Source organism: Sabethes cyaneus, chromosome 3 (assembly GCF_943734655.1).
Source record: "Sabethes cyaneus chromosome 3, idSabCyanKW18_F2, whole genome shotgun sequence".
Lineage (NCBI taxonomy): Eukaryota > Metazoa > Arthropoda > Insecta > Diptera > Culicidae > Sabethes > Sabethes cyaneus.
The window spans coordinates 74,129,675-74,153,769 of NC_071355.1; the positions used below are offsets into that span (position 1 = coordinate 74,129,675).

Below are 24,095 nucleotides of genomic sequence, written 5' to 3' on the forward strand. Positions count from 1 at the left end.
ACCTTCATATGCCAAATTTGGTTCCATTTGCTTCATTAGTTCCCGAGTTATAAAGAAATTTGTGTTTCATTTGTATGGGAGCCCCCCTTCTAGAGGGGGAGGGGTCTCAAACAACCATAGAAAAAAATCCTGTCTTTAGAAACCCCCACATGACAAATTTGGTTCTACTTGCTTGATTAATAGTCAAGTTATGAGAAAATTTTGATTTTATTTGTATGAGAGCCCCCCCTCTTAGAGGAAGGAGGGTTCTCAATCTACCATAGAAAAAATTTCTGCCTCCAAAATCCTTCACATGCTAAATTTGGTTCCATTTGCTTAATTAGTTCCCGAGTTATAAAGAAATTCGTGTTTCATGTGTATGGGAGCCCCCCCTTCTAGAGAAGAAGGGGTCTCAAACAACCAAAGAAAAATATCCTGTCTTTAGAAACCCCCACATGCCAAATTTGGTTCCATTTGCTTGATAATTAGTCAAGTAATGAGGAAATTTGTGTTTTATTTGTATGGAAGCCCCCCCTCTTAGAGGAAGCAAGGGTCTCAATCCACCATAGAAAAAAAATCTGCCACTAAAAACCTTTATGTGCAAAATTTGGTTCCATTTGCTTCATTAGTTTCCGAGTTATGCAGAAATTTGTGTTTCATTTGTGTGGGAGCCCCCCTTTCTAATGGGGGGAGGGGCCTCAAACCATGCTAACAACATTCCTCACATCATACGCAATGTGTATGCCAAGTTTCATCAAAATCCGTCGAGTGGTTTGCGAGTCTATACCGGACACACGAACAGCATTTCATTTTTATATATATAGATAGATAAGCGCAACCCAAGAAACTACCGAGATATAACAAAACTTTCGACTCTTTGAGATCATTGTGGGCAATGTGCTCTCTAGTAAAATGAAAAATTATATTTCTCCGGAACAACATGGATATATGACAGGCCGTTCAGTTACCACCGACTTGCTGGTGTTCACGTAATTCAGTTATGTAAATTAGAACGCCTAGGAGTATCTGACGAAATGACTCGATGACTACCATCTTATCCGGTCGGTAAAATGCATCCGGGTAATGCAGCCGGTGTACCACAGTGTAGCAATTTGAGCCCTCGACTGTTTAAATAATATTTATCGAATATTCAACATTCTTTGAATTTACGCGTAGAATGCATACAAATACGGTTTATTCGTCTCGCACACCAGAGAGTGACGAGGTCCAGAGCCGGCTTTTAGGCCGACAAACACGTGCAGTGGAACGGAGCCTCGCGTTTTGGTGATAAACAGAGATAAATGTTGAAAATTTTGCTATATACAATACAATCGGTTGTTCAGAAATATTGGCATGATTTCCATTGTTTCCTTTCCTTCTTTCCTTTATTCAAATGTAGAGTGTAAAGTGGTATCAGATGATACAGACACTTACCGGTTTTGTAATTCTGAACTTGAAAGTACAGCGCATCTGCTCTGCAATTGCGGGGATCTTGCTTTATCAAGACATAACTTCATCGTTCTTATTTTAGCATAGAGCATAGAAGCAAAATCCTAAAAGGTCATCGATTTTACTAACGATAGTATATTGGGGCACAGCATTCCAACTATCTAGCTTAATTTAATCAATGGGTATGAACAGTCCGTAAACTCAGTACAGCAATCGAAGTCTGCCCCAAAAGACGATCATTAAGACTGTCAGTGGCCTTTCAACTCAATGCTCTTTTGGGATACAAAAAAGGGCCTCGCTGCTTAATCGGCACAGGACCTCGCGTGCTGTAACGCCGGCTTTGACGAGGTCAACGGTGTAATCTATACACCTTTATTCTTGTTTTCGTACGAACCGTATTCGTACGAAAGTATTGCGGATCCGTATTTTTGTTTTCGTACGAACCTGCTTTTGCCATTCGAACTTTCGAACATCCATACTTACGAACGAACGTACCATTCCCGTTTTCGTTCGTACGGCGATTTTCATTCGAATGTTAAACGTCAGTCAAAAGTTGCGAATCGCCTGTCGAATGATTTGTTTGTGCAAAAAAAAGTTGCAGGTTTTTTGAATTTTTGATCTTAACCGGTCATGTAAGTATGAAATGATGAAATAGAAATTCCATTATATTCACCAGAGGATATTTTTGATTCCCTAGGTGAAGCAAAACGGCGAAGGAATTCTTTGAAATTGAATGTAAGTAGAAATGTCGCGTACGGCTTATGGTAGCCGGTCAGCCGGTGAAATATGAAATCATTTTGCTGATAAGTTTTCGGTTGTAGGAAACTATTTGATTTTGAAGTGGAATGTTATCGCAGCAGCAACAACATCAGTGCCTTGAACCATTCCATCAACGAGGAAGTTAGCTCACCCGAAGCCGCCATCATCGGGGAGTTTAACAGCGGTGCTGAAACGATGTTTGGTGGAGTGGAGGAACGTAAGGTGCCACTAGATGTCTTAGAGACTGCTATTTGAGAAGATGCTGCGATGGCTTCGAGACAATTTGCTTACCGGTGATCCAAGTGTCTTCCTCCAGGGATACACCGTGCAGCCCAGTATATTGGTGATGATCAATGACACCGACTGGGATCTTATGAGTGAAACTAAGTCATTCTACAACCGAGAGATCTGTCCTATTTTTCTACTCTCCGTGGAGAATGAACGCAGTCCGCTGGGGCTAAGATCTGTGATAAACTTTTGCTTTCGACTAAACTGCATGTTATTGCGAGACTTGCGGCTTGGTAGATGAAGGACAATCAACGAGTTAACCTAAACAGTACACCAATGTATCGCGAAATAGAGACCAAAACTAAAAAAATATAAAACATGCTAAAATATATTTTTTAATAAAAGTCTCAAAACACTCTCCAGTTGCAAATTTAATGCGATATGTATTCATAACTCAGCCGCGGTGATACTCAACGATGTTTGGCGGAACGAAGGAACACGAAGTGCCTAAAACTTGGCTGCATGAGGAGATACTCCGATGGCTTCGAGGCAATCCGCTGACAATCAGCAACCCAAATCTCTTCCTCTATCAAAATACTGTGCGACGTTGCTTTCTCTGGATCCTCTTCCTACCACATATCTGGTGTTGGACGCATTGATTTGTAACACCATCCTTCGTTTTTAGTCTCACGTAGATTGCCTCTTCCGTCCCAAGCATACTAGTAATGATGTGGTCGTCTGCGAAAGCTAGGAGTTGGCTACTTTTGCTGAAGATAAAATATTCTGTTTCTGTTTCTGTTTCTGTTTGCAGCACAAGGTGGGGCAGTTAGAGCCAAGTCTGTCCAGGGCTGAGATAAGGTGGTTGTGATAATGTTAAAAGAATCCGTGCGGATTACGCTAGCTCCATAATGTATTGGTGATTATGGATTAATGGGCGGAAGAAGAGTGACAGAACTTGGCTTGATATAATTGTGTGCTTGGTCAATATAGCATAAGATGGCTTGTACTTATCTTGTTTTCTCCTTCCTTTGTTTGTTTCCTCATCTTGTTCGTAGTCAATCTTGATTAAACCTGAAGCAGGCTCCACGCCGGCCGTCCTCTCCATCGTTGTCACCAGTGTGGTCATCTGTGGCTGGTCTCTTGCCTCCCCTCACAGCAACATTATTGTTGCCGTGAGAAGAAGCGATAGAGATCAGGCAGAAAAGAAAAGAAAAGAAAAGAAAAGAGGAATTTTTTAGTCAACATGTTGATTGCAATTTTCAAGTTAGTAATATCACGAGAATTCTATGTCTGTCCATCACCTATGCTACTACCGACTAACTACTCGCTAGGCTGGACGCTACTCATCTCCCAAATACCCATGTCATCACGATTGACCCAGTGCTGTTCCACAACCTATGCTCATTAAAAGCCACAGCCGCCTCTTTATCTCCCATCTTTGCAGTATTGTAGCTGATGGCGTAAATTTTCGAATATTTTGTGCGGAATATTATTCAAGAGCAATATTATCGCTCAGAACTATCGAAAAACTACTTGAACTTCCGAAAAATAGAGCAGATGCGATGTAATGGGACTCGCTCGTATTATTCCCGGTGGCATTAATTGAATATTTGTAGCGGTAGTCAACCGATTTGTCGGTATGCTCTTCAGACCGTGGTCAATTGAAATGATTCTGTAACTAAGAAGGGATGAGGTGGATCAAAAAGAACTTCACTTGGAGATATGTATATATGCCGTGTTAGGTCTTAAGTGCAAGCTGTCACTAAAGCAAGACTTAATAAGATGTTAACGACGTTGATAATTCTGTGAGGATGGTATTGAATCGAAAAATAATCCTCATACCACGGCCATATATTATGTACTATGACCCCATTTTAGGAAGTGGAAATGATTGAGGACAGCCCTTCGCTATCGCTTGAATCAGCCAGAGAATCGAATACCTGTTTTTACTTGAAGAAGTTTTAACTCTAAAAAGATTTAGTTAGAAATGGAATTTCAGTTGAAGTCTGCCAGCATTGGGCAATGGACAGAACAAGATATATATCGAGGCTATAAATCTTTTCGAGTGATCCACTAAGTCCGACCGCGACGACAGCCGCAAGAATGGAGAGGAGAAGGCCGCCGGTGAGTTGCCACCGTTCGACTTGATGGACTCTCCGACAGAGGCTCATCAGCATTAGGAAGGCCCTTGGGAGACAAACAGCGTCATACATGATCATTTTATGTTGTTAGTTGAACACCGTTAACGCGGTTAGTCACAAGACATGCAAATCATTCTAATAAAGGAGGGAAATAAAAAAAAAAAAAAAAAAAAAAAAAAAAAAAATTATAATTACATCCAAAACAATACAATAGAGGTGACAGTAACAGCAACGATAGCAATATTAGTAATAATAGTAATAGCATAGGAAACTGATACAGGAAACACAGCTACTGACTATAACTTCCTGCCCATTAATAATTGTAATTTGGCAGCATAGGTATAAGAATTTCCGACTCATCATAGAACACTCAAACATATATTCATTCGTACCTATACACCCATGCACACTCATACATGCATACACATGTATACATGTACGTGTGTGTATATTTTCAGTGCTGTGCTGTCCATAATCGCATAACAGCCACAAATTCTATGGCAATCTCATAGAAAATGTCTCGACTACGCAAATAAAGACATCACATCATTTTTGAACACTCGTTCGTTCTAACTAGCGATACATTTTAATTTTCATGAGTAAGTCAAAATCTCATGAATGGTGGGTAGGATTTGGTTTCAGTTTTCTAGAGAAATTTCTGTGCATACCAGCAATTCATCTAGGGAACCGAGTAAGCCCTCCCGGTGCTTCGGCCCAAACGGATTGAATTTAAAATCAAATCCGTTCGATTTCGCTCCATTCCGCTTTACGAGACACATGCTACACATAAAGCTAAATTATGCAATACTACATACTACACATATATCCAACTTAAACTATAAACATTCTACATGCGGAACTAAGAATTTTTAGGTCGTTTGGCCGAAGTACGCGTCAAACCACCTACCCATGGGAGGGACTTTTGCTGAAGATAAAATATTGCAGGTTTTTTGGATTTTTAACCGGTCATGTAAGTATGAAATGAAAAATGGGCACAGTTCAGCAGAAAAATTTAAATGTTATTTTAAATGTTCTAGGTGCAGCAGAACGGCGAAGGCAGACTCCAAAAATGTATTTTTGGATTGCAGTTTGTAATTTGCCTAAAAGTGCTAATTTTTAGTTCTTTGTATTCAAACCTATTTAATTTTTAGTTTTGTTTTTGCCATAATTGTACATTGAAAATATTTTTAATAAATGTCGCAAAACAGTACACTTTCCAGTTTTCAAATAAAATCCAGCTTTAATGCAACATGTATAATTTATTGAAAATGTCAAATTTTTATACACTCAAGTACTTTTTTTACACGGTTTGTTTTTTCGTATATTGAGAACGGGGCTATTTAGGGACCATTCATTTATTTCTCAATACGTTTGGGAGAGGCCAGACATTCGTCACGTATTTTGTAAATGGTCCCTAAATTGCACCGTTCTTGAGTAATCGAAAAAAACAAACCGTGGAAAAAAAGACTCGAGTGTATTCATATTTCTTTATTTATTCTTTTCTCTTATTTTTTTTTGCTACAGCTGGCTACCAAATCGACTTCGCGAGTACGAATTTTGAAAAAGGAACGTTATAGGCTTTAGTTAACTCTTCCATTTCTTAAGCTCCATCTCCGGAATCGAACCCTGACTCCCTGTTACCCGATGCAACAATGGTAGTTAAACATCTAGCATATTTTCAAAATGTAAACAAATATTATGCAACGCACTGCACACATTGACTATTCGTGCTGCTTTGGAGGGAGAGTAATGGAGTTGACGAGCTCCAAGGATACAACGGAATCGATTTTTCAAAACTCCAATTGTTCTTTCTATGATACCTCTAGCCAGACTGTGCCTTGTATTAAAATCACTTTCTGGACTTCCTTGTTCCGGAGCTCGAAATGGCGTTAGTAGCCATGGTTCTGAGGGGTATCCAGCATCACCTAGAAAAATAAAACAGCACGGGCGAGTCGCGTTACGCCGTACAGTCAACCAAAAAAGTATTCGGACAGCAGCGCATAAAATTTTCTTTTAGTAATTTTGCACAGTATTTTTGCAAAGAATGGTAACACATATTTTTTAAAACAATGTTTAACTAAAGCATATTTAGATGCACAACAAAAATTCGGGGAAAAGCTTTCCGTTTTGAAGATAGGGTACATATAGTTTGAATTCCTCAAAAATGCAGCCAAAAAAGTATTCGGACAGTTAACTATTAGCTGAAACAAATGTCCTTTCTCGCTCATCTACTACCTCGTAGGACCATTTACAACCTTGGTGACCTGTTTTAATCTGTTTGGGATAAAATTAACAATTTTTCAAATATCCCTCTGTGAATTGCTGACCATTTTTTTACAAGAGCTCGGTTTAAGTCATTGTGATAAGAAATCGAATGATTTCTCATTTAGAAATAAAATTATCTAAAAAGATGTTCAAAAGGGTTCAAATCTAGATTGAATGCTGATGTTTCGATAGCTCTAGGACAATTGTATGGTGCCTACCGCTTACAATTTTCGACAGTATGTTTAGTTTCAACATCCCGGTACAATATGTATGTACCGCACAATTACAATTTTGCTTTAATTTCACCTAAAGTTGTTCAGATAATTGAGTTTACACTTAGTTCTATCCAAAAATATATATCTTTGCTACCTCGGAGCTTTCCAAGCATCCCAACAAGGTATGACACTAACCGCATTGCTCGTTTACTTGCTGACGAGTGATTTTTCGCTTGTAACCCTTCTCTTTTAGTTATTCTTGCATAAGGGTTGTTGATGTCATACCTTGTTGGGGTGCTTGGAAAGCTCCGAGGCACCAAAGATATATATTTTTGGATAGAACTAAATGTAAACTCAACTATCTGAATAATTTTAGGTGAAATTAAAGCAAAATTGTAATTGTGTGGTACATACATATTGTACCGGGATGTTGAATCTAAACATACTGTCGATAATTGTAAGCGGTAGGGACCATATAATTGTTCTAAAGCTATCGAAACATCAGTATTCAGTCTAGATTTGAACTCTTTTGAACATCTTTTTAGCTAATCTCATTTCTAAATGAGAAATCATTCGATTTCTTATCACAATGACTTAAACCGAGCTCTTGTAAAAAAATGGTCAGCAATTCACAGAGGGATATTTGAAAAATTGTTAATTTTATCCCAAACATATTAAAACAGGTCATCAAGAATATAAATGGTCCTACAAGGTAGTAGTTGAGCGAGAAAGGACATTTGTTTCAACTAATAGTTAACTGTCCGAATACTTTTTTGGCTGCATTTTTGAGGAATTCAAACTATATGTACCCTATCTTCAAAACGGAAAGCTTTTCCCCGAATTTTTGTTGTGCATATAAATATGCTTTAGTTAAACATTGTTTTAAAAAATATGTGTTACCATTCTTTGCAAAAATACTGTGCAAAATTGCTAAAAGAAAATTTTATGCGCTGCTGTCCGAATACTTTTTTGGTTGACTGTATACTCTGGTTTGATCCTGGTGACTGGAAAATTCATTTTTAACCAGTCATGAACCAGCTTTAGCTAACTAACTAGCTCTTAGTTTAACTAAGAGTTTTTTTTAAACTAAGTTGAATAAACAGAGTATTGGTCTTACCCAAAATTCTGACGCCTGCATTGCCATGTCTATGCATATCTCGCAACTGTGCACGTGCTGAGCTTAATCCCCAGATATGAGAATCATGGTTTGACCCTTGATATCTGGCATCTACAAATCTAATTCGTTGGGTATGATCACACATCTGAAAAAAAATATTTTATATGTACTAGCTGACCCGACAAACTTCGTATTGCCAAAACTGTGCTGTACATAAATCCTGGCGGCTACTCCCCGCAGTGGCCGGTGCTGACGACGGCAGGTTGCAGCCAACACTCGCGGCATGCGGTCGTCTTGCCCTGAATCATATAGTGTTACTATAGATAGTTTCTGGTGGTCTTGTTATTGACTGTTTTATGGAAAAGTCTAAAATTTCTCGAATTCGATTAGTTTTTAAGTTACGCAGCAATTTTTGTTTCATTTGTATCAGTCTGCCCCCACCACCACAGGGGTGAGAGGTCTCAAATCATAAAAAAAATTCATGCCTGTTAAATCCTCCACATGCCAAACTTGGCTCAATTTGCTTGATTAGTTATGCAGTCTCGAGTTATGCAGAAATTTGTGTTTTATTTGTATGGGAGAGGAGAGAGAGGTCTCAGTATACCATAGAAAAAAATTTTAGCTCCAAATCCCTCACATGCCAAATTTGGTTCGATTTGCTTGATTAGTTCTAGAGTCATGATGAGGAAATCGTATAAGGCAGTGATGGCCAAACTGCGGCCCGCGGGCCGCATACGGCCCTTCGTAATATTTCGTGCGGCCGACGGACTGATTTGAGGGACTGTGGACTTATGAGTAAATGACACAGGGGTCACTCAGTTTAGTTCTAATGACTCGTGCATGTTGTGGATGCTTTCCGGCTCAAACCTTTCCTAAATTCCATTCCGATGGTGATTCCTAAATGGTTTTCGCTGCCGCATATTTTATATTTTGTTATGCGCAGAAATAGTCAGAGGTCGTTGCGGCCCGCGGCACTCATGGGACGATCAGATTTGGCCCGTACCATGCCTTTGCCTGGGCACCACTGGTATAAGGTATAGGGAACCTCACGGTATAGCCACAGACAAACAGACATAATACTTGGAAGAAAAATCAACAAAACTGATCGTACCACATATTTGTCGACTAACATTTGAAAGGGGCGGATAAGCCAACTGTCAAACAAAACGAGTGAGAGTTCATTTTCCTATGCTGCTCCAGGAAAAAATAACTCTCACACGTTCTGTTTGACAGTTGGCTTATCCACCCCTTTCAAATGTTAGTCGACATTTTGTCTGAACACTAGTACCACAGACAAACAGACATAACATTCGTTTTCTATTCATCGCACGGATTAAGTCGTCATTTCAAATTTGGGCTTAGTTGGGAATGTCTCCGTTTTGGTCAAAGCCCAAGTAACATTTTTGTTGTTTAATAGCTTATTAAGCACTTGTTCCAAGGGAATCAGCTGTACAATAATTTAAAAGGTTATTATACGACAAAAATGTTACTTGGGAGTGGTGCTTTTTGACCACCCCATCGACATCTCTATATCGAGCTGCAGTAAACGTCAACGACAGCATGTCCTGGGCTCAAAATTTGACAGCGGACCCAAATCAGACTACCGTGGACCCCCGTTCGTTTGACCATTTTTAATCTGAACACTTTTTAATTTGAACCCCGTTGGTTTGCACGACGTGCAAATTAAAAATGGTTCAAATGTCATTCTCAACATGACATCATTTGCTTATGCAGACAATGCACATAAACACGGTTTTTTTGTACTGACCTAGCGTGTTTAATCGGTTTCACATTTCGTCTTCCTAACGATTAGGATAGAAATCCGATCGGAAAATGCAATATTCGCACTTGCAACTGCCAACTAAAACAAACCACCAAAACAATAACAAAGAGTAGGGCGGCCAGTTCACACAGGTTTCAGCATATTTCGGGTTACCAGTTGTTCAAATTAAAAAGTAACCCCGTTAGTTTGCATGAGGAATCGTTCAAACGAACGGGGGTCCACTGTACTGGCAGTTGAGTGAAACGCAGTAGTGAAGTGCTATTTCATTTTCGCACGCACGAGATGTCGGTGGCGAAAACATAGTTGCCTGCCGATGGGGCGTTTTTGACGAAAGAAGGGGAATACCCCATAAAAACCACTTGCTAATAGTTTGAGGGATAGTCCTATTGCTATTTGATATTTGGAAATGTCGTTCATAGATGGTGCTATCCCCTTCTTTCACCCCATCGGCAGGCAACCATGTTTCGGCACCGACATCTCGTGCGTGCGAAAATGAAATAGCACTTTACCACTGCGTTTCACTCAACTGCCAGCAGTCTGATTTGGGCCCGCTGTCAAATTTTGAGCCAAGAACATCCTGACGCTGTCATTCATTGCAAATTGATATAGACACCCCATTGACATCTCTATATTGAGCTGCAGTAAACGTCAGCGACAGCATGTCCGGGGCTCAAAATTTGACAGCGGGCCCAAATCAGACTGCTGGCAGTTGAGTGAAACGCAGTGCTGACATGCTATCTCATTTTCGCACACACGAGATGTTGGCGGCGAAAACATGGTTGCCTGCCGATGGGGTGGATATAGAGATGCCAATAAGGTACCTTCTTTCGTTAAAAAGCGCCACTTTGACCAAAACGGGGACTTTCCCAACTAATCCCAAATTTGAAATGATGGATTAATCGGTACGAAGAATGAAAAACAAATGTAATGTCAGTTTGTCTGTGGTATAGCTGTTTTGAATTCAAATTTTAATACTTACAAGCATTACATTAAGACTGTAGAATCCTTTACGGTTGTAATATAAATTACGGTTTTCCTTCGGTGGGATAATTTTGATGTGCGAACCGTCAACGCACATGATGACGCCCGATATTCCCGACTTTTCATAAAAATACCGTTTTGCTTGCGTCATCTCGCTATCCGTCATCGTCATGTTGACCCATTTAGGGCAAAGTTTCCGTTCTAAGATTGTAACCATTTCATTTAAAACTTTGGAAAATGTGGACTGGGCAATAACTACATCGTAGTCTTTGCCCGTTCCGTGCTGGTAGCTTCCCTCCGCAAAAAATCTTAAGCAAGCAGCAAGTTTGTCTACGATAGACAATCCGCCTTGCTTTTGATCCGGAAATTCATTTTTTATTTCTTCAATGATATATTCGAAAGCAGCCTTATTTATACGAAAATTCTTCTTGAACCTATAATTCGAACATAAATTAAAAGAAATCTGGTTTATACTTTTGTTTTGAGATTTTACTCTGTTGTTGACATTTCCATAATATTGCACTTTTTTCGAAGAAAGTTCCTGCGTTTCCTTGCTAACTCCTTTTCTTCGCTGGCAGCAATGTAGCCCAACATTATAGAATCCATTTTTATAAACTTTCAATTATTTGCAAATAGTTTTTATTAGAATCACTTCTGGTCGAGCTAGATTTGGTCACAACCGCTAAGCAAAGTTTTCAAAATTTGTTTATTTAAAGTCCAAACACAGTGCATACGGATTTTACTACGGTGCGGATATTTGACAGAAAACCCATGGAAAACTGTTAAATTGCCGCAACGTAGTAAAGTCCGTATGCATTGTGTCTGGGTCTTAACAGAGTGAGCTTGTACTGTGCCTGAAGGTCGAATCACATTTTCCGTCCGCGTCCACCAATTACATCAATCGCCAGCGGCAACGTAACAGAACGAAAAGACAGTCGCATGCATTTTCAAATGCACGCCTTGCAAGGGGTTTCCAGCAAGACGCCTTGCATTCACACGAGTACCGACTACCGAGTACGAGTACGCACATTGAAAATGCATGCGACCTTCAATGACTTTCCGTTCCGTACACTACCGTTGACGATTGCTAACGGTCAATGTGATTCCGGCTTAAAGCAGAATACAAACGAAAACATCTCATTAAGAAGACTTCTTTGCTATTTTGGAGTTTATTCGGCGACGATACCGTGCTGCCACCTAAAAGCTGTAAGTTTGTTAAAAGGTGTAAAAAATAGTAATATTTTCGACAATTTTTCAAAACTGCCGTAAGCCGTACAAGATCGGCAATGCTTTGAATACCAGTTTGTGTACGTCTGTATTCTGTAAACTGTAATAGGGAAATCAACGTATTTTAGACCCCATCAGCAGCTGTACATAATTTGGACCCTTGCAGCAAAATCAAATGGAAGCGTGCTAATTATGTACAGCTGCAGATGGAATCCAAAATTAGTTTGGTTACCCTATAAACGCTAGCATAAATAAGTTAATTCAATTTCCTCTCTGAGAGCATTGTAACTGCCTCTCAACTTTTTGCATAGTTACCATTCTTCTTGACTTAATGTTTTTGGTACAAATTAAACAAAATTGGTGCGCATTTGCTAAGTTTACTGTACTATAGTGTACTACTAGTAAATATTCATTTTTCTGTGAAGAAGTGTGGTCTCTGGTTTAATTTACATAGTCATGTAAGTATCAAACTTGATAAGCAGGTCTGTAATAAATGTGTACTCAATTTAAAGAAGATGAGCGCAGTATGAGTTTTGCATAATTCAAATCATTATTTTCAGGGCAAAAAGATTGAAAAGTAAAAGCACCAGTAAGAACCAGTACGCCAGGCTGGTTGATCTGTTGAAAAGTCAACCAGATATTGCGAAAGGGTTTACCAAATTCAACGTCACGCCTTTTTGGGAGAATGCGGCTATAGAGCTTAATAGCATTGGATCCCCAAAAAAAGATCCTGCGGGTTGGAAAAAAGTATGTATCAGAATTTGAATGTATGTATCGGATTTTTCTCAAAAAGACGTTTAGTAAGAATGTGAGTTTCTCTTCCGGTCTCCTCTCTTCCGCTTATTACGGCTATACAGATGCACTTTAACATATCAGCTTTGCATGAATCGGTTGCAGGTGTCTGTAGTAAGCTAAGCGTTAAGTAGGTTTGCTTTGAAATGTATTTAATGCAATAATCGAAAGAGAGTCTCAATGTTACCTAGGTCCTTTTGAAAAAGTACCCGAGAATTATGGAAATGATAAGTAACGATATAAATAATCGGAAGTTGATTATTGTAGGTGTGGTTCGACTGGAAATCAAATTTAAAGAGGAAACTTGCCCATAACAAGCGAGAGCAGCAGGTTACTGGTGGTGGGCCCAACAGGTTAATAGAGCTCACACCCCTTGAAGACAGAGTGGTAAACCTGGCTGGGCTAACCGCTGCTGTTATTGGAATCAACGATTGTTCATCCTTCGGTGTATTAAATAACAGTGATGATGACCTTGGCCACGATACTGACGGAGGTGCTGAGCTAGAAGCACAGCTAGAAGAGCCTACCCGGAAAAGAAAAAGAGCTGCACCAGCAGCACTAGATTTGTTGGGCGAGCAAGTAGATAACCAAGCAAAGTTTCACTCAGAGTTGCTGAGTATTTTGCAGTCAAATGCAAAGAAAGTCGACGATTTGGCATATTATAACAAGCAAATTTCAAAGCAACTCAAAGAATTACAGGCTATCAAGACTCAGCAGCTCCACGAGCAACGCCGCCATAATTTGGCCATGGAAAAAATTGCCATGGAAAAGTTGAAGGCCAAAAAAGAGTTGATTGAATTTAAAATTAATAATTTGTAAGTTGTCATATGTTCCACAAAGATAGGAGAGTGAGAGAGAGCGAGAGAGAGAGCGAGCGAGAGAGAGAGAGAGAGAGAGAGAGAGAGAGAGAGAGAGAGAGAGAGAGAGAGAGAGAGAGAGAGAGAGAGAGAGAGAGAGAGAGAGAGAGAGAGAGAGAGAGAGAGAGTGAGTGAGTGAGTGTGAGTGAGTGTGAGTGAGTGTGTGTGTGTGTGTGTGTGTGTGTGTGTGTGTGTGTGTGTGTGTGTGTGTGTGTGTGTGTGTTTGTGTGTGTGTGTGTGTGTGTGTGTGTGTGTGTGTGTGTGTGTGTGTGTGTGTGTGTGTGTGTGTGTGTGTGTGTGTGTGTGTGTGTGTGTGTGTGTGAGAGAGAGAGAGAGAGAGAGAGAGAGAGTAAATGCAAGAGAGTATTTAAGTGGAATAAAAGCCGCATAATAGCACAACAGTCAGTTTTTTGCCTCGAGGACTATATGGATCCAGCACGCCAAACCGGCTAAATCATTTCAAACATCAGGGGTGACATTGCGATTCTCGTTTCGAGTGATTTTGGTTCGAGATGCCCATTTGTTTAACGTGGTCGAAACGAACCAAAATCACTCGAAACGAGATGCGCAATGTCACCCCAGGTCGCTTGACATTATTCACAAAAACGAGATTTGTGCAGGATGACAGCACGAAGCCGCCGCTGTGTCCGATGTCCATTCCGCGACGGAAGCTGCTGCCTCTCAAATATATCTACCGATTTTCGAGCATTTCCGAAAACTAATGGTCATCCCCTAGTTTAAGCCCGAAGTAAGCGCAGCATTTCAATTTAAATTCTCGCATCTCATCATTAGTGTTCTATGCACGCTATTATTATTAAAGTTTTGCTCACATCCTGTCAATGAATATAATCATAAATATATGGAACTATATATATGCATTGTCACTATGAAACCAAACATTCTATCCATTTGCCTTTAGATTTGATTTTTTAGCCTCAACGTTCGCGAACAGCGCCTGCAGGTTCTCTCAATGGCCACATTTCTTGCTCATAGAGGTTATCCTCCCTCCTCTTTAATTTAATTTAAATTAATTAGCGTTATGTATCAAAGTGCACTTTGTACTGAGGCTCAGATTATTCGACCTTGTGGATTTGTTTCAACCTTCATGCTAGCTTTGCGTTCTGAGCAACATCCAGCACACTTACTACCATCATTTCAAAAAAATTCCAACGTTGCTCTGCATACTAAATAGTAAAAAGGTAAAAGTAATGAAATCAATACTAAACATTCTAACAAAAAGTCTCAAATTTTATTTACCATGCTTTTTATTTTCGGTCTGTATTTTGTTTTTCTTTTTATTATCGGAGAAGCTGGATGTCTTGCTTGCTACTGCTGATGTTTGGCGTTGTGTATGTTTTGTATCATGCGGAGCACTGTGTTTAAGATGATCACATTTCTCGGGTACTTTTTCATTTCGACGTATCTACAAATGAGAGATTCTCTTCGTGTCTCCTCTCTTCCGCCGTTTACGGCGATACTAATGCATTTTGACACATCAGCTTTGCATGAATCGGTTGCTGGAGTCACTAGCTAGCCAAATGCTTTGAAAATTTTGTTTTCAATACATTAGTATCGTCGTAAAAAGCGGAAAAGAGAAGACACGAAGAGAATCTCTCATTTGCAGATACGTCTAAATGGAAAAGTACCCGAGATTTGGTTTTCCCAGAAATCTACTCGAAGATTGCGCGGCAACACGGTGGGCAATTTTTTGCGACATGCGACATACAGTCTGGACAAGGTATGGAGCAGGGACGTTTTTGGCGAAAATGGCAGTATTGCTTTCGGTTCTTTCCGAAATACCGTCACGTCGTGGCAGAGATGCATAATGTAGTCTTACATTAGGAGTTGTAGCCTGTAAGAACAAAAAATAAAATTGTATTATAGTTTTTTTCAGGAGAGATAAAATACTTACGTTATCCTCCCAGCGTGCTGCAGCATACTGCTGTAACGTAAACGTTGCCAAATTTAGGCAGAAAGAATTCCATTGGCAATGAAAAAAGTTCAAAATACAGGCACCTTTTTGTCCAAGAGTTTCGTCCATTTCGTGAGAATATTGGTCCAGCACGTTCTAGCCAAACGAGAATAAAATCATCGGGTGCGGAAAGGTTCGTTACGTTTATACATGAAAGCCAACATCATAACGAAGGCCAAAACAAAGGAGACTACCGTAATTTTTGAAACGCAAATCGTATACAAGACTGGGTCCACACTACAATCGAGAAAAGTCGTGAATCCAGTTGTTATTAATATTCGTAAAATATCTTTCCGTTCCATAAAATCCTTTTCAGCCCTTCGTTCGTCGTTTTCCAACTCTCACCGGACGCTAGAACTGCTCTATTTTTCGACATGATGGTATCCAATTTGATCGGTAATCGGTCAATTATCAAGATCCAGCATTTTCGTGTAATCTGTGCAACGCTGGTAGTTCCGTTACAGCAGCACACCTTGTGGGCGTAGGTGTAGGTGGTTGGAATCACTTCGATTACTACCATTACCTATCAATTCCAGGGTTAGCTACCGAGGCACGATAATGCGATTAAATTGTCAAATAAAGAAATGTGCCAACAATCGAACCATTAGCGGAAGCCACTCGTGAACTCATCAAATTTAGAACGATTACGATTGCTAGATCACTTTCCAGTTCCACTGCTACGATAGCATGTCTCAGAAAGAAGCACGATTTCCGTCGCGACAGATCGATTTTCTCGTCCGTAGGGTTGCTTTATCTGAAAATTTATTGCAAAACATATCACTATAGTTGCATACCTATTACCGATTGCAGAGACCTAGAAAAACTAGTAAATACTAACCTTCAGCAAACAGCACTCATCAATTTCAACAAGCAAGAAAACTATCAGTCAGCTGTTTGTTTTGGTTTGATTTCAACAAACTTCATCCAGGTCTATGACGTGCCAAAAATTTAAGGCAAGGTTTGACAGTAATTAGTAACTATTTGGGGCAACACAAAATTTTAGCTTGGAAAATTACACTTTTGAGCTATTTGTGCTATCTGCCATTCTGTACTACGTATATTTAACGAAAATATTTATTATTTATTACGTTTAACTACAAGTTTAACATACTGCAACCGCGTTGAGATTTCAGTTATGTAAACATGGCTCGCCATCAGGGGCTTGCTTTTCGTGATTTGACATCTCGCCTTAAAGCTTGGTAAGCTCCAAGCTTTTCGCTCGCACGACAAAACTTTTTCGCATTCGAATCGCATACGAATGCATTCGTACGAAAACGAAGATACAATTTTCGAATTCGTACGAAAGTATCCGTTCGTACGAAAGCGGGATACGGCCGTAAACAAGAATAGACGTGATAGTACACCTTTCATCGCACCTCCTATATGGGTTAAATAAGTCATTCACATAATCCTTCAAAACGAAAACCACAGTAATTGACATAACCCTCACTGTCTTATTCTTCGCAAGCTGTAGTAAGTCATTTCAAATTTAGTGCTGGTTCGGAATGTCTGCGTGGTGCTTTTTAATAAAAGGAGGAAAGGGCCACTTAAAAAATACTTGCTTGTCCAAAGGATACTCCTGTTGAAAGTTAATATTTGGGAATGTCGATCATAGATGGTGCCAGTGTTGAAGCAAAATCTGCGTGGTAATATTTTTTGTGACATTTTCTTCAAAGAGTTTTCTGTTTATCTAAAGATGATAACACCCTTTAGACTTCAAGACAACGTACGATTCAGTAAAGCGAAATAATTTATGGTGGATTATGACGGAAAATATCATATTAACATATCAGATTTATTTGTGAAGTTGAAAGGTTTTAAACAAGGTGACAGACTGTTGAAACCACTGTTCAACATGGCGTGCGAAGAAGAGGGATCCATCATTGCGAAACTTTACAAGCTCCTACACTCAAAAAAAATCGACACGTCAAGTTTACGTGAAAACACAGGTAATTCTCATCCATCGCACTTTTTATGTAACATTCACGTGAATTGTTGGTAACTCGCACTCATACTGACTAGTTTACGTGCGATCCCGGTAAATTTTATCAACTTTCTCATAAACTAGTACATGAAGTTCATGTAAGTTGCTGTACAGAAGTTTACATGATTTTTCACGTGGATGCGACGTGTCAATTTTTTTGAGTGTAGATATTGCGGACAGGATTAATATCTACGGTGTTAACCGTAGAGCAGTGGAAGCGTCTTTCAAGTCTCTTAAAAACGACAATGGAAGAATTGGGCCTATCATAAACTTTACTAAAACAAAGTACATTATGAAGAAGGAAAGAAGCCTGTTATAGCCAATTTCTACTTCTTGTTTCATCATTCCGATAGATATGTAACGACTTGCAAGTTAAAAACAGTGATGAGATATTAACCTAACTTACAGAAGGCAACCCTAAAATGTAAGTTGCTACAACCCAAAATGGAAGCATTGAATGTATCGCAGATTTCTCGGAATCTAACTAAGCACTAAGCCGTGACCGAGGTTCTAAAAATCCGGCCTAACTACGTGTTACTGCCTTAAGCCTCGAGCAAGGAAAGCAGATAAGATTTTTATGCGTTAATACCACGTGTACATTCCTGCCAGTGTTAAGGAGATTGCCAAAGTGGTCAGTAATTCTAGTTAGATCGTCAAGGGCCTTCTGAACTTTGGGATTGGCCGGTTTATGAATTCAAATACCCAAACGTCATAGATTGTTAACTGCAAGCATTTGCCTAGAGTATCACTAGACAAGGGTTCCCAAATTTCGATTCTGTTTTACCTAGCAACCTTTGCGCATTTTTGTGCCGCGGACAACAAACTCTCCTTAATTGCAGTTGAATCATGCGGTCATCTGAATTGTTGCGATAAGGCACGGTACGGTAAGTGCGGGAAGAATCATACGGACGATAAACACGAAAAAGGGGCTGACGAGTACTTCTATTAATGGGAGACTCCCCATGAACCCTCAACATGCCTCACGTATAAATTGCTAATAAAATCAAGTGGTCTTTAAAAGAGCGCTTCAAATGCACTTTTGCATAAAACAGCAAAGGTGCAACATTTCGTTTTCGAAACCGGACCTTCTGTTTTCAACAGACTCGCAGCCAGGTGTTGAGAAAACAGGACAATTGTGGGGCTAATGTTATGATCCTATTGACTCTAACAGCCTCTCCCAGCCGAGATTCGAACATACGACAACTGCTTGCTAGACCAGCCCCGTACCTCAAAGCCAACCGGGAGGGGCGGTTGCAGAAATGCTCAAAAAGGCTCGCACAGCACCGAACACACTTCATTTGCCGATGCTGAGAAGTCTGAGATAACTCTAAAGAAAGGGCTCAAGATACGTCATATGAAAAGGTCTCACCTACTTATTGATCCTTGTCCACCAGTCCGTTAGAATAAAAGAATGAAATCAGAAACTTACACTGCCGACTATCACCCGCCTTTGGCTTTCTCATGTCCCCAAGACAGTTTTTCGTCAACAACCCGACTAAGTGACCTGGAACTCCTCTATGCCTAAGTGCGCACTTTGACGATTTCTTTGACTTTGACTAATATACCCTGCAACCAGTCCACCGGAAAAGTTGCAGTTTCCCATATATTGCTGATCAGCAGTATCTCATTTTTGAAACAGCTTGTTTTCAGCTTGTTTTTATTCTTTAAAAAGTTTAATATCTTTGGCGTAAATTTATTTTAAGCTTCTTAAGGATGAAAGATAACTCTTCCACAAACAGAATAAAGAGTAGAGGTCCTAAATGATAGCTATGAGGGACAGCCATTGGGACGGTTAATAGAATTTGATTATTTTCCTCTGAATCATACGTTTAGGTTACGGTTGATCAAATCCTGATCAGATGATACTAACAAAATTATTACATAATTGTAGCTTTAGTAGATATTTCTATCAAAGTTTGTTATAAATGTGATATAAAAGGTCAAATGCTCTATTAAAAATGTACAAGACTGGCTACCGTTGTACATTGCTTGCAGAAAATAACTAAGAATAACAGAAAATTCAAGTAGATTTGTACCGTCGAGCGGCATTTATAGAATCACAACACTTTATCAATTACTATTACCTCAAAAAGTTTTGAGGTGCAAAATATAAGTACACTATCACGATAATTACGGATGTAAAATTTTTTACCAGATCTGAAAATAGGAACCAGATAAGATTTTTTCCACACTGGCAAAAAACTCTGGGCCCCAATGGCAAAAAACTCTGGACCCCAATGGCATATTGAAAAAACAAAATGAAGGAACAGTAAGTTCAGTAGCTGGAGGATTCCATCGAGTTCCGATTATTTAGATATATCGAAATGATTCAATGCGTATTGTTTTGATTAATGCTCACGTCATTTGGAATATTTAAGTTTACTTTGTATCTTTGCAAAATGCCTAATAGCTTATATCTTTTAAATTTTATATATTTTTGCAGGCATTTGTATCCTGTGAACTGGGTCCAAACAGCGTAGCAGGAGCGATGATTGGTATGGGGATAATGCAATTAATCGCGGCGTGCACCTTGAGCATGCTGCTAAGACACACCAAACGGGTCGTCGTTATTAGTAAGTTCCATTTTAGCACTGCATAACAATTTTGATCTGATTTTCATCTAATTTCAGTTGCCGGATGCATTTTCCACGCATGTCTGCTGCTGGTTTTGCTGCGCTGGAAACCTTCGAAGGATGACAGTGCCGTACTCTACGTGATCCCGGCAGCCTGGGGTGTGTGCAATGCAGTTTGGGAAACGCTCCTTACTGCCCTGGTCACTCTTACGCATAGTACAAAAGTAGCGGAGGTCCAATCACCATTGCAGGCACTACGGTTTCTTGGACTGGGAATTACCTTCGCCGGACACGGAATGCTTTGCGAAGCACCGAAGATTATCATCTTGGCTATCCTGCTGGTGATCTCGGTCGTTCCTTACACCATGCTGGAACTGAAACTGGAAAGCCAACGAAAGGCCGCCAAAGTGAACTTATGACGGCTGTGTGCTCACGACTATTAATGTTTAATGAAGCTAAAATACTTCTAGGCGTGAAGCTTTGGAGATATTTTATATTGAATCCAAGTTGTGGTGGAAGTAAAATGCGATTCAGAAAAGGAACATCCGTTTTGGTTGAATACAGCTATTGTAGCAAGCATACTGGAGAACATGACCAATTCTAATTTCAATGAATCGTACAGCACGCTAGTATTGATTTCAAGTCCTAAGATTGGAGAATGAAATGTTATTGTGATATAAAGCAACACTGCTATTACTTAAATTTTACAGTGGACCTTCGAAATGTATCTCATGTTTATATGTATAATCAGTATGAACACCTATAAACAAGATGTTTGTTCCGACAATGTCTTAAAACTAATTACGTAAATATTTAAATTAAAAAACTTTGTTTGTTGAAAATTAATTGTGTAGCATTATATAGACTCATTTAGTCCTTATGCATTAATGTGAAATATAAATCTAAAATAACACTTTTGGAAACTATCTGTGGTCTTCTGTTAACTGGTAAACAAAAATACTGAGAAGGCTCTTCAGAATCAAGATCACGCCGTAGAATAATTATTTAAAATTAAACTGTCTTGTCAATATAAACAGCACGTGTAATATTTAGGTAAAGATCTGAATCACCGTTTTACATTGGATAAGTGCTATTTTTTCGACTGGATTTCGAGGAAACCAATACAAACATGAGTTTTGTTATTTTTATGGCCGTATTTGGTTGTAATAATGAACTAACAAATAAGAAAAAACTATTCGTCTTTAAAAACTCTTAAGATGCTCACTAAATAAATAAAGTAGCACAATAGTGATTACGATTGACGATTTTTGCTGAATTTAGTATCGAATCGTAGACAGCACACTCTATTGGCAAGTAGATGCAGAGATCCGTAGTGGAGAAAATATCAGTACATAGTAAGATTCCTCCTTAACCGCGGTTGTTCAAAGAAACAAGTTAACATAACATCAGAAAAAGAAAAAAAGGAACTAGCCTAATTTATATTAAAACTAATATTTATCAGCTCACAGCGCAGAAAGGAGAAGTTCCAATATTTCTGCCCTAACATATGTAGTGAATAAAAATTTTGTTCTGCACTTATAGGCGGTAAATAGTATCAACAAGGGATACAAAAAAAAACTAAATCCGCACCTAATTCACCACTTAATCAAAACGAAACGAAGCTTCAATGAAGGCTCAATAATGATATGTCAAAAACATATTCTAGCTTAGCTTTAGTTCACAAACCAATCCCCGTTGATTCGGCTTTGGCAGCACACAACACTGTCGGACAAGGACGCTGCTAGTAAGATGTTAGAATGCCATGATGCCTGATATTCTTTTATAAATGTAGAAACTGTACAATGGCAAGTTTACTATTAGGTGTATAATAGACACAATATACCAAAAAAAATAAACAGCGCAGTATTGTTTCAAAGTAAGCTGGGGAAAGCCAATTAATATATACATATGAATGTTCTAATATTGGTTGTAGATCGGAACTTATCATAATGCTAGCTCCGACGACATTTGTATGTAATGTAATAATGTTTAGACAAACAAAACTGTAGCGTTGCTCGACTTTAAAATTAACTCCTTAAGTACATTTAATACGATTTTCGAACAATCGTCTTGTTTTGTTCAACTCAAACTACTAAAAGACCACGCATGTTCGAAAACTGAAGGGAATCTGTACAATTACAGACATTATTTAAGAAAATGCTTCATCGTAAAAAACTGATATCCAGCTGCTGAAGTGTTTGATAGAGTTAGTAATACTATTGCATAAGATCAATGGATTATTGAATTTGGAATAAAAATATTCAAAAACAAACCATACTTTCGACACATTAATTTTTATTTTAGTCCTATTCTCCTAGTCTCTGCTTTTTTTTTTAATGTTTATTTTTAGCGCTACCTGTCAGAATGCGATAAAAAAAGAAACAAGGACAACCTACTGCCGGCTCTTCCAGAAAACAGGAAAAGAAGCGACGCTAGAAGCAGAAGAAATTCTTTCATGGTATGAAGAAATTCTATCAAAAGCTTAACCATATTGCGGCACAACTCATTTCGCTTTACTGCATCGCACGCTGCCTTAAAGTCTGTAAACAAATGGCACACCCGCTAAGCAGTTTCGAAATTTATATACCGAATACCACAAAGAAATTCGCCAACAAAGTTTTCCTGCAACTACCTCAGTCGATGAAACAGGATGCGGAAGAAAATTTTGAAAAAGTTGAGGAGTGTTATGCATCGATAATTGCGGCACAACTGTATGAATTGAGAAGTAACTAGGTACCTTCCAAGCAATTCGAAAGTAGTCTTCCTCAACCATACCACAAACTATAGTTTGTGAAGTAACGTTTGAATGAAAGATTTCAAATTGTAATAACTACTAAACTACTGAACGAAACTGAACAATAAGGCCACAAGCGAGTTGAAGTAAGATTATTGAAACATGTCAAGGAAACGAAGGGGGAGTAATAGGTAGCTACGCTTAACAAGTTGTCGTTGTGACTCCTATCTTTTGTCCAATGCTGGAAGGTGCATGGGTCGAACCAAGCTATAATCAGAGATTATAACCGAATTGGAACCCACAACACCTGCCAGGGCGTGTGGCTCGCTGGTACCGGTGTACCTTTGAACCATAGAGGCGTCCAGCGCCCAAAAGATTTTCATTACTTTCCCCTACCGTTCCTCCATCAATTGTAAAAACCATCGTTTCAAAAAAATATTGATATTAATGCCTCACCGCATTTCAAGGTCAAAGACTAAAACACGAGTTTGGTCAATTTCTTACTATGCCAGCTGTAGAATCTTCGGGATTTTCAATTGTGCGATTTTGAACGCTTCTCGGAATTGATTTGTCCTCTAATTCCGTAGTTATGAACGGCGTTATGAGGAACAACAGCTGCAGGAGTACCCACCGGTGTAGAAAAGGGGTGTACTTCTTGCGCATTACTCGAAATTGCAGCATCTAGTTGATCGTCGTTCAGAGTCGGTGGTGTAAATGTCTTCCCAGCGATATCCTCACCGGAAATCTCTGCGATGCCGGTTCACTTCACCCAGTCTGCAGTTCGTTGCTCACTTTTTTGACTATTGGGCATGCTCTGTACACTTTTCTCCTCATCATCGTCTCGCTGTGCCCCCCTTCGTCTTGTTCCTACCGGATTCGATGCGAAACCCAACATGTCCTGCCCAACGTATGCCGTGAAGGACAACCGGTCTAATTAGCGTTTTGTACAGTCTGCACTTTGTACGGGGGCTCAGATTGTTCGACCGCAAGTGTTTGTGGAGTCCGTAGTAGGCCCAACTTCCGCTGATAATACGCCTTT

General features: G+C 39.3%; 1 protein-coding gene across 1 annotated transcript in view; it reads left to right on the forward strand.

Annotated features, from left to right (window-relative positions):
* LOC128742659 (uncharacterized) overlaps nucleotides 1–20,741 on the forward strand; it is a 36,425-nt gene extending 15,684 nt beyond the window's left edge. The window contains exons 4-5 of the mRNA XM_053839085.1: nucleotides 20,193–20,322; nucleotides 20,380–20,741. Of these exons, the coding sequence (XP_053695060.1) occupies nucleotides 20,193–20,322; nucleotides 20,380–20,741 (492 nt within the window). The remainder of the gene's footprint in view (nucleotides 1–20,192; nucleotides 20,323–20,379) is intronic.
* Nucleotides 20,742–24,095: the final 3,354 nt, after the last annotated feature.